At 33.9% G+C, this 15,157-nt stretch overlaps 1 protein-coding gene across 2 annotated transcripts in view; it reads left to right on the top strand.

The window, feature by feature from the left end:
• Positions 1 to 15,157, top strand: part of fliI (FLII actin remodeling protein) — a 437,463-nt gene that overhangs the window by 21,896 nt on the left and 400,410 nt on the right. For both annotated transcript variants that reach the window (XM_090398141.1, XM_090398140.1), the window contains exon 3: positions 9,309 to 9,461. In XM_090398141.1, the coding sequence (XP_090254267.1) occupies positions 9,309 to 9,461 (153 nt within the window). The remainder of the gene's footprint in view (positions 1 to 9,308; positions 9,462 to 15,157) is intronic.

Raw genomic sequence — 15,157 nt, 5'->3', positions numbered from 1 at the left:
AACTAAATCTCTCCCTTCAAGGAAATTCTTGAACTGTTCTTGATGCTTACGATAAAATAAAGACATTTGAGAAAAAAATGGTGTTATGGATTAGTTATGTAAAAGACAGACAATTTGCACCTTTTCCAACATTGGAATCCTTTTTAGTGGAAAATGATATTTTTGTTGATTCTGGGTTTCTGGAAAGGGTTTGTGACCACCTCAAAACTCTGAAACAGAATTTGGAAACATATTTTCTGAATAACTTTTATAAGAAATTTCTGTGAGTTCATGATCCATCTCAGGCTTACAGTCATGAGAACTACCTTTCGTTATAAAAAAAAAAAAACCAGTTAATTGATCTTTAAAGTGACAGTGGGCTTAAAATGCAATTCCATGATCTTGGTTTGGCTCGATTCTAGATCTCGCCTTCAGTGAGAACAAGTTTCTGAATTATCTGAAGAAACATTGAAAGTCGTAATGCAGTTTTCTACAATTTATCTTTGTGAGAAAGGATTTTCATCTCTTCTTCAAATAAAAACAAAATACAGAAATTGTTTTTGTGTGTGTGTGTGTGTGCGCGCGTGCGTGTTGATCTTCGACTGAAATTGACCAAAATTGAGCCAGATATCCAGCAACTCTGCAAGGGCTGAGAAGCTCAACCATCTTATTAAAAGTAGTAACATAATTATGTCATGTTATTTATTTTTTAATAAAAATTAAAAAAATATTCAATGATGATACACTTTTAATCGTTTACTTCCAATTTAATTATGTTTCCATATGTATTTAAAACATGCTTTTAGATTTATCATCATCATTATCATCATCATCATCAAATTCCTGCCATGGGGTGTACAGGATATGATAGTACTACATGAAAAAAATTACATCATTATTAATTTCCTATCTACAATTTTCCTCCAAATCAGTCTGTTACTTGTCAAGACTCCAACATTATCAGATCTTATATTTCTATCCTCTAAAGCATTTTGTACCGTATCAATCCACCTATATCTTGGTCTTCCTCTGGGTCGTTTTGCTGCCAACCTGGCAGAGAACACTTGTTTTGCTAATCTTTCCTCGCCCATTCTGTTTAAGTGACCATACCACCTAAGATTAGCTCTGCTAACGCATTCCTGGATGCTGACAATGTCAAGTTCTTTCCTAATATCCTCGTTTTTAATATGATACTGCCATTGATGCCATCTGTTCATGCCTATAATCTTTCTCAGGACTCTCATATCTGTGGTCTCTAGTCTTTGTTCAAGTGTTTTACTTCTGACCCAGCTCTCAGATCCATAAGTTAAAACTGGTTTGAACACTGTCTTGTACACAGCTAATTTAGTGTTCCGACTGATTTCTCTCTTATTCCATATGAATTTATTCAATTGACTTCCCACGATACCAGCTTTGCTGATTCTGTTGTCTATTTCTATATTTAATTTACCATCTTCAGTAAAAATCGTGCCTAAATAACTGAAATGTTTTACTTGTTCCACAGGTTCTCCATTCACAACACAGTTGACATTTTCAATGATTCTGCCTATTTTCATTGTCTTTGTCTTTTTATTGCTGACCTTCATACCATATCTATTACAACAGCTATTCAATTTAGTCAGAGAATCTTGTAGACTTGTAGCAGATTATTTAGAAGTATAACATCATCTGCATAAAGCAAAGAGCTGACATTAACATCTCCAATTTTGATATCATGTTTAATATCACTTTCCTTCATAATGTGATCCATATAGATAATGAATAACAGAGGGGATAATGTACATCCTTGTCTCACACCAGATTTAACATTAAACCATCTTCCTGTACTTCCTTCTATTCTAACTGCTGACTTACAACACAAATAAAGACTAAGTATTGCTTGATATAATGCCCCATTGACACCATATAACTGAAGCGTATTGAATAGCTTCTCTCTTGGCACCTTGTCATATGCCTTTTCCAGATCGACAAAACTTAAATACAGATCTTTGTTATATTCCCATGCTTTCTCGACTATTTGTCGTAAAGTGAAGATCTGATCCTGACAGCCTCTATTTGGCCTGAATCCAGCTTGTTCTTCACCAAGCTTTTCTTCCACAATTCTTCTCAACCGTTTCTCAAATATACTTGCATAGATCTTGCCAGGAACACACAGTAGGGAAATACCTCTGTAATTCTCACATGCAGTTTTATTTCCCTTTATATATATGGGTACTATGAGAGCTCTACTCCAATCATCAGGAATTCGTCCCTCTGTCCAGGCTTTCTGAACTATGCAGTGCAGCCACTGTAAGACTCTTATACCACCATACTTCAGCATTTCTGGTCGAATATCATCTACTCCTGCTGCCTTTCCACATTTCAAGCCTTTGATGGCTTTTTGTACTTCAAGTATGGATATGTATTCCTGACTGCATGCCTGGTCAGTGTTTTTTACCACTGTGCTGTCATCACTGCTTTTAGATTTATTATGTTATAAATGGCAAAGTTTTTCCTGAATGTTGGTAATATCCACATAGGTTTTTTAAAAAAAATTACATAATTAGTAGTCCATAGAATTCTTTTAGGCATTTTACTGGTCCTTGGGCTTAGAAAGGTTGAGAAACACTGCTATAAGTGAATAAAAGGCATTAGCTTTTTTTTTTTTTTTTATACAAATGAAGATGTTTAAATTAATGGAAGTGATTCTGTTATTCATATGTTATTATGAATAACATATGGAAAGCATATGACAAAATGCCCAAGAGCAACTTGTTAAGAATGCTACAGTTATATGGAATAAATGAAACATTATACAGACAATACATAGGCAGTTAGAATTAAAGGAAATACATGAAGATCGTTGGTGTATAATTAGGCGTGAGAGATAAGAATGCACATGATCTTCAGTCTTATCATCCATGTGGATCATATCATGAAAGAAATTGGCATTAAACCTGATAACAGAATTGAGGTCATGCATATTATGTGGTATTCCCAAATCAATGCAGTGCAACGTTCCAGGATTTTTAAGTAAATTGAATAACACTTGTAAAAAATTTGGCATGAAAATTAGCAATAAATAGACCAAGGCTATGAAAATTTCCCCTGCATTTTATTATTATTATTATTGTACATGCACCTCCATGGAGTCCGAAGACTCATCTTGAGAGACCCAAGTCTATCCACACAATATGTCATACCTCTCCTTGAACCCATAGCAGACAAAGCACTTACAACTGACTCTGGCAACTCATTCTATTCATTCAGAACTCTCTAAGGAAAAAATCTAGTCCTGACACACCTACTAATCACACCTATTCAACTTCCAGAAATTACCCCTTGTTCTGGCTCCTCTAGCCAAGTGCTAAAACATTTCCCCTGCATCAATCCTATAAACCCTTTTAACAACTTAAATGTTTCTATCATATCCTACTTAGCATCTTGGTCACTTGCTTCTGAATCTTCTCCACTGCTTTCCTCATCCCCAAGAAATCCCGGAGACCAGACTTCAGACAGTAATCCAGATGTGGATGTATCAAGGCCTTATAAAGAGGAATAACAATTTCCTTATCTTTATTTGTTAATGTGTTCTTCAATAACCAAGTAATCTTGTGGGCTACCTTAGATATATATCCTCTAAACTTTAACTCTCTGTCTATCACCATCCCTAAATCTCCATCTTCATCTATTTCATGGAGTATAGTGCTATCAATGTGATACTGTTAAATTGTGAATGAAGAATTTTATGATTTATTAATACTTCATTCATGATTTAACATATATTGTATTTCCTGAGCTAAGTTTGCTCTTATGTAAATTGTAAATTAAACTTACTGTTAAATTTTTATTGAAATAATAAGTTATAATTTTTTTTAGTTATTTATTCTGTATAAATTCTTTATATAACTTGCAAATATATCCTAAATGAACTGTGATATATGTTTTTTATTATTGTAAATGAAAGTGAAAGTAAATCTAAGCAATTCTGCTAATGAGATTTGATTGGTCACTGTCAAGGAAACGGAGTTATTTTTAGGTAGTGCGTGATTAGAGCGTGAGTACTGTATACAAAGGGGGAGAAGCGAGTTGTTATAAGCTGAAGTGGTCAGAACCGGATTTCGGCGGGATTAATTCGAAAACGAAAAGTAGGATATATAGAGAGAAGCCATTGGGAGAGCATAGAAGGCGGTAACGAGTGGCAGAGGGGGAATTTATATATGCCGTAAATTGACTAGGAAGGATCGGGAATTAATAGGCATTTCGATTTATTTCTATGGAAGTTCTGATACTACGATGAATTCCAAATGTTTAGTGGAAGAATAGGAACTGAAGTTGATACATAAAAGAAAATAAGGAATTAGTAGATAACTTAAACCAAGTGAATCAAGATTTGTGCATTTCTGTGTCTATAATTCAGTTATTATAGAGTAAGATTTCTTTTGAATTGTGTTGCCACAAAGTAAAAGTCAACAAGATTTTCAATTGTGCCTATGTGAATTCGATGTGTAGAAGCAGTAAACCGGTAAGAGTTGTCCTTTCTATAACCTGTGAAGCTATAACAGTTATCTCCATCAGATATATTTTGACCTTAGCTGTGGTTGTGTCAATTAATGGTCGGATGTTAGATGTACAGAAGTACTTTTCCCTCGAAATAATAAGTGTTATGTTGTTCTATTGAGTGTTAGCTGACTGAGAAAGAATACAGTGTAGCCTGTCATAAGATTAATTATAGTAACATTTGGAAGGTTAAACTTTTAAGAACTATTCTCAACTTGATTGACTGAGCATAAAGAACTGAAAAGTGAATGTTTGATAGTTAATGGATTGTAATTATTCTGAATACCTTAAACTGAGCTACTGTATTTATGATTTAATTCATCTAATTGGATAGAGAGATCTATGTGAAAGAAATACTAATGCTTTAAGAATTAAGAAATGTCAACATTAGTCATAATCCTCAAACCTAGTCAAGAAGTTACTAATATCTGAATATGAATTTTTGTAATTGTTCAATTTGATAACCTTTTGCAGTTAGTTATACTTGAATGTATATGTTGTATTATGCCACATTAAATGTTTTCTTTTGTTGTGTTAAATTTGGTGTTTGCCTGATTTTCTTTCATTGCACCGCTTATAAAATTAATCGGACCTTTGCGGAAGTCTTAAATGCTATTAACAACCTCGGCCTGAAAATAAAGTGATAATATAAATATAATTGATGATCGATTCTTCTATATTATTTAGACTAATCTGAATATAGGGTGGCACAGTATAATATAAATTTCTTTATATTCAGATGAGCATCAATCAACAACTAACTAAGAAGAACGGAATTTAAAGTGGTAAAGATAAGATTAACAAACCAACAAAAATGGAACAGTCAGTTAGGTAGGACGTTCCAACAATACACAGCTTGTAATTTGTTTACCCCGAAATGCATGACTTCGCATTTTTCCACATTAAACTTATACCCATTATCTTTTGCCCATACTGACAGTTTAAATCATCTAGCAAGCTCTCCACATTGCCTTGATTAACTATTATTCTACCTTCACATCATCAGCAAACAACTGAATATTTCTTTTCAAATTATTTCCTATATTATTTAGGTACAAATTAAACAGCAATGGTTCCAGCAGTGAACCTTGTGGCACACCACTAGTCACCTGTTTTTCACCTCGATTCTGCCCCTCCATATACCACTTTTTGATATCTTTTCAGTAGTCACCCTCTTATCCAGTGTTATATCTGTCTCATATGTTCTAATGTAAGAGAGTTCCTTGTGGTATTCTGTCAGATGCCTTTGCAAAATCCAGTAGAAGTTACTTTATTATAAAAGGTTAGTAAATTACTAAGGCATGACTGATCCTTCACAAAGCCATGTTTTCTCTTATACAGTATCATATTTTTATCCACTCATTTATGAATTCCCTTTTTGACCAATTTTCCATTACTTTTACTGTCAGATACTGATTGGCCTTTAATTTGGGCACTTACATAAACAGGGCAATTATTTTGTCCTGTTTCCACTCCATTGGAACTCCATCAGAGTTGAGACTTAAATTAAAGAGCCTAGTCAGAGGCATTATCAGTTCCCTTGCACATTCTTACAAAACCTGAGCGGATATCCCATGTAATTCCACATCTGTATTTACATTGAGATTCTGCAATATCTTTAGAACTTTCAATTCATTCACCTCTGTTTCTGCATTAGTGTCTGTCACATATGTTAAAGCAGTAACCTCACTAGGATGATATGCCCTTGCAAAGTGGTCATTTAGTAACTCCACTGTTTTATCTGCTTCTTTCACCTCATGACCATCATCGCTCATTAAGGTTAATTTTCCATAGTCATTCTTCCTCTTACTTGCCATGTAATGAAAGAACTCTTTGGGATTTCCTTCGTTCTGCTCAGCTAGATTCTTCTCATAATCTGGATTTGCCCTCCTTGCCATGCTGGTCACATTTCTTTCCTGAACCTTGTATTTTTTGTGAGTTTGCTGGTCACCTTTCTCTTTATAAGAACTGTTTGAGATTTCCTTTGGCCTGCTCGGTTAGATTCTTCTCATAATCTGGTTTTGCCTTCCTTGCCATGCTCACCTTTATTTCCTGAGCCTTGTATTGTTCATGGGTTTGCTGGTCATCTTTCTCTTTATATGCCCTCCACAGCATGTGAGATTCTTCAGGAGTGGAAGGAATGGATGATAATCCTATTGCACAAGGGTGAGTCAAATTCTGATGTGTCTAACTACTGATCTATCTGTATCTCTGGAGTAGTGGATAAGATTTTGAAAAAGTTGGTAAGAGATTGCATACAAAGATGGGTTGCTAGAGAATCTATACTTTGCAATGAACAGCATAGGTTTACTAAGAGAAAGTCATGTTTGAGTAACTAGATCATATTTTATTATAATGTGACTGTTGATTTAAACAAGGACAATTGATACACTGTGATACTTTTTAGACTTTTCTAAAGCTTTTTGATGGGAAGGCTGTTGCATAAGTTGGAAGATATGGGATCGGATTATAATCTACTAGTTTGGATAAGAGAATGGTTGAGTGACAACTATCAAAAATTGGTGTATGGGGGAATGTGAGTCTGCAAGATTTAATGTGTCCTGTGGTGTACCTCAGGAATCAGTTCTTGGTTCATTGCTATTCAATCTATATATTAAAGATGTTGGGAAGGATTTGACAGGAGATATACAGCTGTTTGCTGATGATGCAAAGATAGGCAAGGTAATCAAGAATGCAACTGACATGCAGGATTAGTGACTGCCTCAGTGTCCCAAGTTTTATTGCTGTTCAGTGTTGACTGCATTTCAGAGACTGTAACACTTGCTCTAGCACACATCCGTGATTCTCATTTGTGTTAAAAGTTCGTGGTCTTACTGAATGCCCTTTACACTACAGCAAGACACTCCCAGTACATCAGAACCTCTTGATTAAGGCAATGATGGCACTATTGCTTGGGACACAGTTATGGAGATGTGTCACAAGTGTATCTAGAAATGGAAGTGTGTTCTGCTTCTAGATACACTTCTCACATGTTTTCTTTCTGGCAGTCTTTCCTTCACTGTTTACCAGAAACCTTTATGTGTAATACTGGCCAATATATACACATAACTCCTACCACCACCATTCAACACAAAAACTAGGTGTTATTAATACTCTAAAAAACAGGGCTTTGAAGATTTGCTCCAATGAACAAGTGCTTAAAGATGAATTTAAAGTTATCAGCAATACTTTCCTAAAAAATGGTTACAGCCAAAATACTATCAACAAAATTCTCTACAAGACAAAAAAAAAAAATTCTCTAAAAAACAAAGATAAACTAGACTACAATAAAACTATAACCATTCCTTACATTAAAGGGATATCAGATAGAATACTACAGAAATACATCCTTAAAGCCATCTTTAAACCTCTTGCAAAATTAAAGAGCTTACTCAACTCATCTAAAGACCCACTCCCTCCGTTCACCCACCTTAGAGTATAGCGTATTTATTGCACCTATAAGCTACCCTATATAGGGGAAACATGGCGCACAATTCCTATCAGACAAAAGGAACATTAATGACACATTAAATATAATAACTATGGTCAAGCTGGCCTTTCTGATCATGCCCTGAATACTTTATATAGAATTGACCGGAAAAGCACCAGTTCTTTACATCACACCAAAACATGGTATGAACTTAAATTTAAGGAAGCCTGTGAGATTCTTATCAACCACCCTAATCTTAACAATAATGATGGTCTAAAAATCCCAATCATGTGGAAGGCACATATTCTACCCACTTAACCTTTCTCCCTAAGAGTTAACTATAAATAGGACCATAAGTAATCCAGAATCTTAAATCTAATATAACAATTGTCATGCTAAATTAGGACATCATTGTTACTGTAAAAAAAACTATCTATATGAAAGAATGTTTCTCTGATATCTTAAAAAAAAATATAGCTTTGATGTAGTTTTTAATTAATTAATTAATTTATTTTTTATTTGTATTTTTTTATTATTTATTTAATTTTTTTTAAAATATTCTATTTCCACTAGAGGTCATCCCAGTAGAATAACCTTTGATCAAATCATTCTCTTTTAACATACTGTGTTAAACGTAACTCAGCTTGTCCTTGTATATATGTGTATACTCCAGATGATGACCTTAATACGAAGGTCAAAACGGCAGGAAATTTAAATAGTTATTTATAACACGGTTGTAGTCCATAATTTGTCTAAAATGAATATTTGTCAATTATTTAGATAGTATCTTGTACTCTGTGCAGTCTTTGCTCGCTGCCACCATCTTTATGTGTTTATCACCACTTTTCTTTTTCTTCTTTTCAGTTCTTAATTTCTCTCTTAATATGTTTCATTGCTATCTCATTTATCTGCTCCCTCTATGTGCACAAATTTGTGTGTGCTATCTTGGATTTTTTTTTAAATAACTCTCAGGCAGTATTGTTTTACTCTCCTCTTAAATTTCTCTTTCTATTGTGTTTCTCCAGTCATATATTAATGTAAGAGGAAAGTAAAACAATACTGCATGAGAGTATTGTTTTTATATTATAATATTATATTACTATATTATAATATTAATGCTATACTAATTATTAATATTAATACTATACTATATTATAATATTAATACTATACTATATTAACTTAATTTAATATTTAATTAAATAATTTTATATTATTTTTCATTTGTAATGCACTAGCACCTGTGAACTAATAAACTCTAGTATAGGAGGTTTCTATTATGATAAAAAATAATAAGTATAATATTAATAATAATAATATATTGTATGGTTGGTTGTTTATAAGATTATTTTTGATTTCAGGAATCCCTCTCTGTTGTAAGAAATAATCTTGTAACACTTCATGGAGAAGTATCAACCCTTCCATGTCTTAGATATATTAATTGTCGTTATAACAAGCTTAAAAATTGTGGCATACCTTCTGATGTATTTCTCTTGGAAGATCTAGCAGTTGTAGTAAGTCATGGTTCACTTCATTTCTTGAAAATATTTATAAGAAATATATTGCATGTTGCTTTATATGTATTAATATGAATATAAAGCTGAAATATAATATGAAAGTTATTTGATTGGACCTTCTTACAAATACTTAAAAGTTATCTTTCAATTCTCCTAACCACAGTAGAAAGCAGTTTGCCAGTTTAATTGAATGGTTGAATAACTGAAGGTACAATTACATGGTGCTGTACCATATGTCCACTGACACATCAACCCTTTCTAAAGTTTGTTCATTTGAAGGTCAGATAATTGAGAGAACACTGTTTGAAAATTATTTCTTTAGAAGTAATTATTTTCTGGCAGTGACTGTTAATTTTAATATTTCTTACAAAAGAAAAGGGAAAATAGAAATGGAATACATAACACTAGTATTGGCTTCCTTTATTGAATTGCATTTCAAAATAAATTTGCATTAGCTACTACTAGAATACTGTTTACTTAACAGTTAAATACCAGTTTAGTTGTTCGCTGCTTGCGAACAGTTTATGTATGCATGATGGATTCATGCATTGAGTAAAGGATTGTTTAATCCTTTACTCAAGTATAAGCAAACAAAGTTTTTGTGTTCTTTTTTTCCAGAAGTATTTCCATTTGGAAGAATAACTGCAGTGACTACAGGTGGTAGAAAAAGTGTCAGATATGTGCAAAATAGTTGAGTTATTAACACGTTCGCTGCCAACTATGAGTATACTCGTAATTGGTATATGAGCCTCACAAGCCAACTACGAATATACTCATATGTCGATTACCGACCTCATACTGACCTTGAAGAAGGGAAAGTGCTTGGCATGCAGTAACAAACTATGCCCGAGGAGCGTGGCAGCGAACATGTTAAGTGATCACTTTAGTAAGGTTTGAGATCTAGCAGAAAAGTAATGAGTTTTTTTATTGCAACAACTGGCAGCACTGTTGAACCAACGATGTTAGAGTAATATTCCTTTTTTTTTCATCTCACTCTTTCCATCAATACCAAAATATTCAATAAAATTAACGAAGCATATGGCAATGATTCTTTATCATGTGCTCAAGTGTTTAAATGGTACAAGATATTTTTGAAGAAGAGTGAAAATGTGGAAATGAACAGTGCAGGGCTTCCTGTCACAACAAGAACAAACAACAACATCCAGCAAGGATGACTGTCAATCAGATTTACAGCAAAGAATTCCTTGAAAGTTGTGAAAACATTTTGCAGGTGCATCCAAAGATTGTGAATGATTGGATCTTGCATCATGATAATGCAGCTTCTCATTCTGGATTGTCATTTCACCAGTATTTAGCCAAAAATTCATTACAGTGTTGGAACAGCCACCGTACTCGCCCAACTCGTCTCCTTGTGACTTTTTTTTTCTTTTCCCCAAGCTCAAGAATAAGATGAAAGTACCCATTTTGTGATTGTAGAAAACATTCAAAGAGCCATGACAAGGGACCATAAATAAGCTAACAGAAGAGGACTTCCAATACTGTTATACCACATGGAAGGAATGTTGAAACTAGTACATTTTGCACAGGGGGATGGGAATTACTTAGAAGATGATCACTAGATGATTAATTGAAGACACGATTTTATACAAATTTTGTCTCATTACTTTTCTGCTAGACCTCGTATATATTCTAGGTAGATCCATTAGTTTTCTGGATGCCAGGTGAGAACAGATGAAAGTTAATACTTTACTTCATCTGCAACATCTATTTATATACTGCCATGGCTACACCATTTTATTTATTCTTATCCTTTTGTAATTCACCAGTTTGTTTATTCTTTTGTTACTTTTTTTTGTTTTGTTAAAAAATTAGATCTTTCCTATTTCTAATTAAATCAACAGGTTCTTTCCCCAGGCCTAAGTATTTGGTGTCACTAAGATATACACTTAAATATTAAGTTTTCAATATTCAAGATGAATCAGAGGAGAGGACATATGTAGTAACATATGAATTAGTAAGAGAATCTTACAGTATAGGCACAAGTGATATTTTGCAGCTTATGGATGCTAGAGATAGAACTCAGGGTCATTCCTGGAAGCTGGCTAAAATTGTTGTAAACAAGCATGTCAGGTTTAGGTTTTTCTCATTGTCTGTGTGCAATGTGCTACCATTAGATGTTGAGTAAGTCTTCAATGCATGTTTTCAAGGGGGGGGGAGAGAGAGAGAGAGAGAGAGAGAGAGAGAGTGTGTGTGTGTGTGTGTGTGTGTGTGTGTGTGTGTGTGTGTGTGTGTGTGTGTGTGTGTGTGTGTGTGTGTGTGTGTGTTAAGTATTTAAGTATGAGTGGCTAAATGAGCCTCTCTTGTTCAATCTTTGCACGCCTTGAAGATGCATTCATAATAATAAAAAAAACAAAGGATTTCTGAAAATACTTATTTGGAAGCAGGTATTGTTGCAATGTTATCAGCTCCTATGGAGTAAATTTTTTCTACTACTGAATAAACAGATTTGAGGACTGGTTTGAGCTCAACCTCTGAGCAGTGAACAGATTAACAGTTCCTTAAAACTATCTTGCTATTTATAGAGAAATTGCCATGCAAGGTTTTTCCCCTCAGAAACTCGAGTATTTCATCCCACAAAGTAGGCAGACTTAGCCAGTAAGAACACACACACACAATTTATAGACTGTATACTGGTCTTATAGCCAAAGTTGCTTTGGCTGTAAATCCAAATCAACCAACTAATGAACCTGATACTGGTAGATAAATAAATGATGTTGCTTTTTTACTATCATCTTGAGATAGTCGAGATGGAATGCATGATTTGCAGTAGCCAGCTAAGCAAAATTTGCCATGATTTGCCAGCTAAGCAAAACCACATAAATCTAAAAATAGGAAGAAACTAATGTTCAAACCAAATGAGTCTGGGTGTATACTAAATTTCATTCAAGTTCCCTCAGTCTGCAGAAACCAGATTCTCTGCTTGCATCTTCACTGTCAGTGAGTAATTTAGTAACTGGGTATATCCCATAATCAGCAAACATTAAAACCACGTGATAGATAAAACTATTTAACAGTGGTAGTTTTCAACAAAGAGTATGTAATTCTGCCTTCTCAGATGGAAGGGCAAGTCTCTGTGGTACTAGATGGTAAATAAAATTGATTGTTCCACCCCACCCATCCCTTCCTGCAGTTTAGAGTGTTTGGTGTAAACTTAAACTCATCATCAGCAGGAGTGATAAGTACTATCAACATGAGAAGTATCAATGAAGCAAGAAGTCTAACTAGCAGAAGAATTAAAGAAGCATCATTTTGACATAAAGGGGGTTACTGAGATGAAGAAGAAAAAGAAGGATAAAACAGGCGGCATAGTGCGAAATAATAACTATAAGATGTTATATTCAAGCAACATTTATCAAAGAAAGGAAGGAGTAGCCATAGTGCTCAACACCTAAAGTAAACTTTGTGATTTGCAGACAATTTCATGTAGTGATCTGGGCAAATTTCAGAATGGTTAATTAGACAATGAGATTGATTTGTGCCTATGCTCCAAGCAAAGATCTACTAAGGAAAAAGTAGAAAAGTTTTTTATCATTAGAGAGGACAGCTAACATAAAGAAAAAGGAAAAGCTGTTTTACATTAGTGACTTAAACAGCAGCATCAAAAGTAATGGTAGACATGTGGAATTGATTTTGGAAAATTTGGAGAAAAGGGTATAGCTAATAATAATGGTATGTTCATATATAAATATGGACTATTGGTTACTAGTACTATATAAAATCTCATTCATTGTGTTATTGTTGGATAGTGGTATCTTCATACAGAGGATTTGAAATAGGAAGTTTAAGGAGCATAAAAATGAGCATCATATTGAAAAAAAATGTTGGTGCCAAAATTTTAAAAATAATCAAAGTCACGCAGCTTTCAGAGGTGAATTGTAGACTCAAGCATACAAATATTATTGAAGAAACAATGAAAGGACTTGAAGACAAGAGCTAAACGTTGGTGACTCAGTGGCAAAATTTGTAGAAAACATTGATTGATTCATCAGGAGACCTGTGGGGAAGTTGTTTGCAAGGGTAAACAAAAAACAGAACTTCATGATAGATTTGAAGTTTGAGAGACAGTCCAGCAAAAGAGGAAATCATATCAAAACCACCACCACTAGTATTTCCACAGACAATCACAAACATCCATGCCCATGGCAGTATTCGAACCTGCAGCCCTTCGGCTGGAGAGCGGATATGCTAACTGCTTGGCCAACCAGGCCGGCAATACATATATTGCTGCATTATGGCAAATGTCATTACAACCCATATTTCAACGTTTACCGAGATATCAAGATAAGATAATTAGTGGATAATAGACATGCAGAGAAAGCAAGAGCTAAATCAATGGTAGAAGTGATATTTCCATATAAAGTTAAAAAATGGTGTACACAATGTTATTAAAATATTCTGAGAATGAGAAAGGAGTTAAAACAAGTTCCCTGCCCATTTCTTAAAAAGCAAATTATACTATACAAAAAAATTATTGCTTTTATTCTATAATCCAACATAAGCAAACAAGTTTGCACATTGCCTTAGTATCTCATAATGCTTCACAAGCTTGACATGTTTGTCAAGTGTACTCCTTTCTAACCATATAAATTAAAAGAACTGCCTCCTAGATATTATAAGGATACTCAAATAATCAGAATTCGAGCATCATCGGATATCATTCTGATGGCAATTCCTATCACACATAAGGCTCATCATATTACTGAGTATTACTTATCAAGATAAACAATATGATCCTTTCTAACCACATTTCAAGCATATACATTTAAAAACCTTCTAGATATTATATAAATACTCAAATTTATATCTGATTATATAAATCTGATCAAATTTGATCAGATATGTTCAGATGTGGAGGTATAATAGTTTTCAGTGACTTCACTGTAATTCAGAATGTATAATCAGAAAGTTAGAATGTTGATTCTCACATGATTGGAGTAGTGGCTATTCTAGTGCCCATCTCCAAAAAAATAAAATAAAGGAAATAAAACACTGTTAAAAGTAATGAATTTCTCTACTGAGTTTTTCAAATTATGCAAGCATACTTGAGAAGAGGCTGAGACAAACTGTGGAGAACATGCTGAACCCAGGTTCATCAAATAGGAGTTGTCTGGATCAGATTTTCACTTTAAGACAAATAATAGACTGCCAAACAACAGGCTGCCAGCTCTGTTAGCCAAGTGCTTAAGGTATCTGCTCTCTCTAATCATCAGGCTGCTAGTTTGAATCCTATCATGGATGTTTGTAAATTTCTTTAGGCAAAAAATTAATTTCATTGTCCAGTTGGTTGTAGAAACAGTAGCAAAGGAAGCAAAGATCATAGTTTCAAACCAAAGGTTACAGTAGTGCTCAAGGTAATAATAAACAGTAATAAAGAGATAAATTAGTAAATAACATGTACAGAAAGCAAATTTAAAAAAAAATTGTTAACCTATAGCAAAGCAGTATCTACATATAAATAGAAGTTATAATCAAATGTGTTTGTGTAAATTAATTCTTCTTACAGAGTTTAAAACTTCATGCGGTTTGTCTAAGTCTGTTAAGATCTGCCTGAGTAGCTCAAAAGAAAATTCATTTCTTTCTCAAGTGAAGTGCTAGCACTCCACCAGAGCATGACAAATGATGAGATGCATGTTGCATTGTTCACACATAATGTGAATCATCAGCCCTAAGTA

The sequence above is a fragment of the Typopeltis vanoorti genome, chromosome 9, assembly GCF_054136105.1.
Source record: "Typopeltis vanoorti isolate ZY-2024b chromosome 9, IOZ_Tvanoo_1.0, whole genome shotgun sequence".
Taxonomy (NCBI): Eukaryota; Metazoa; Arthropoda; class Arachnida; order Uropygi; family Thelyphonidae; genus Typopeltis; species Typopeltis vanoorti.
The sequence above is the reverse complement of the archived record's forward strand: the minus strand, read 5'-3'. Positions and strand labels throughout refer to the sequence as shown.